The sequence below is a fragment of the Microtus ochrogaster genome, unplaced genomic scaffold (assembly GCF_000317375.1).
Source record: "Microtus ochrogaster isolate Prairie Vole_2 unplaced genomic scaffold, MicOch1.0 UNK155, whole genome shotgun sequence".
Taxonomy (NCBI): Eukaryota; Metazoa; Chordata; class Mammalia; order Rodentia; family Cricetidae; genus Microtus; species Microtus ochrogaster.
Genome location: NW_004949253.1, coordinates 81,287 through 82,795, shown reverse-complemented (window position 1 = coordinate 82,795; position 1,509 = coordinate 81,287). Strand labels below are relative to the sequence as shown.

The window sequence follows — 1,509 nt, the reverse complement described above, 5'->3', positions numbered from 1 at the left end:
TCCAGAAAGAATCACAGAAATGTTTCTGAGTTTCAATATCAAGTACCTCTAAGACACACAAACAAATCTCAGTTTCCTGGAGGAGAAATTGCAAACATTGCCTGTGCTTCCTTTTATGTTCTCTGGAACCTCCCCCAATGCAAAGCAGTCCTCAAGCTCAGGATGAAATCCAAGGCCAAGCTGAGAGGCCCCATCTCCTTCTGACTAGAGACTCCAACACAGCATGGCTGTCCTGGTGCTGCTCCTCTGCCTGGTGACATTTCCAAGTTGTAAGTGCTTCAGGGTTTCAGGAAAGGGACCTAGGTTTTTCATTTATGGGTTATATGACTGTTGGTGATGTTGCTTGTCCCTAGGTGCCCTGTCACAGATACAGCTGAAGGAATCAGGACTTGGCCTAGTGAAGCCCTCACAGACCCTATCGCTCACCTGCACTGTCTCTGGATTCTCATTAACGAGTAATGATTTACACTGGTTCCGCCAGCCTCCAGGAAAAGTTCCGGAGTGGATGGGAGCAATATGGAGTGGTGGAGGCACAGAGTATAATTCAGCTCTCCAGTCCCGAATCACCATCACCAGGGACACCTCCAAGAGCCAAGTTTTCTTAAAACTGAACAGTCTGCAAACTGAGGACACAGCCATGTATTTCTGTGCCAGATACACAGTGAGAGAACTCCAGTGTGAGGCTGCACAAAAACCTCCATGTGGAGACACTCAAGACCAGCAGGGGGCGCTGGGGACCAACAGGGTCTCCCAAGACCAGTATGTGGTTGCTTAATAAGATAAGAAATTCTAGACTGTGGTGCATGAGAACATGTTTCAATATTAGAATCTGTGTTTTCCTCTTTCAAACACAGATAAAGAAAAATCCTCTAGAGGTGTCTCTTCACTGTCATAGTCTAATAAACTTCCTATTTGTTCAAATACAGTAACAAAGAGCTTTTTCCACAAGCCCTGTAAGCTAACAATCTGTTTCTTGTTATTAGATAGAATAACATACAACTTTATATGTTTTACATACACACATAGATGCATACATATTCACACATTTTCTTACATATGCAGATATTTTAAAGGAGTCAGCAGTTATGACACTTGATGGATATTAGGTTGAGTTATAAGCTAGAGAACTTTAAAAGAGCTGTAATTTGTCCTCTTTGTTTTTGCACCTGTGACAGAGAAACCACAGCTTCCCTAATTTAAAGTCATTTTCTCACAACACCCTGGAAACTGCAATACTCATAGTTTCCTTCTACACCAAGAAGGTCCCATAAAAAGATAAAATTGATTATTGCTTTTGACAGATCCCATTTCATGCATTTACATCTTGGTAAAAATTAGCTTTGTCATCAGACTTATAATCAGTGGTTCCTCAGGCTGAACAAACAGTTATTGTTTGGGGGTTGTCTAACTTTAAAACTGACTTTCTCTGTATATGAAAATAGGATGTGCTAGGTCCTCCCCCCTCCGTCTATATTTAGGAAGGTGAACATCCAAACTGGCTAGGCTCCC

At 42.1% G+C, this 1,509-nt stretch overlaps 1 gene segment (V, D, J or C); it reads left to right on the top strand.

Annotated features, from left to right (window-relative positions):
• The first annotated feature begins 223 nt into the window (after positions 1-223).
• Positions 224-1,509, top strand: part of LOC101985706 — a 6,294-nt gene continuing 5,008 nt past the window's right edge. Inside the window, 2 exon segments of the V gene segment in view lie at positions 224-269; positions 354-662. Coding sequence covers positions 224-269; positions 354-662 — 355 coding nt within the window.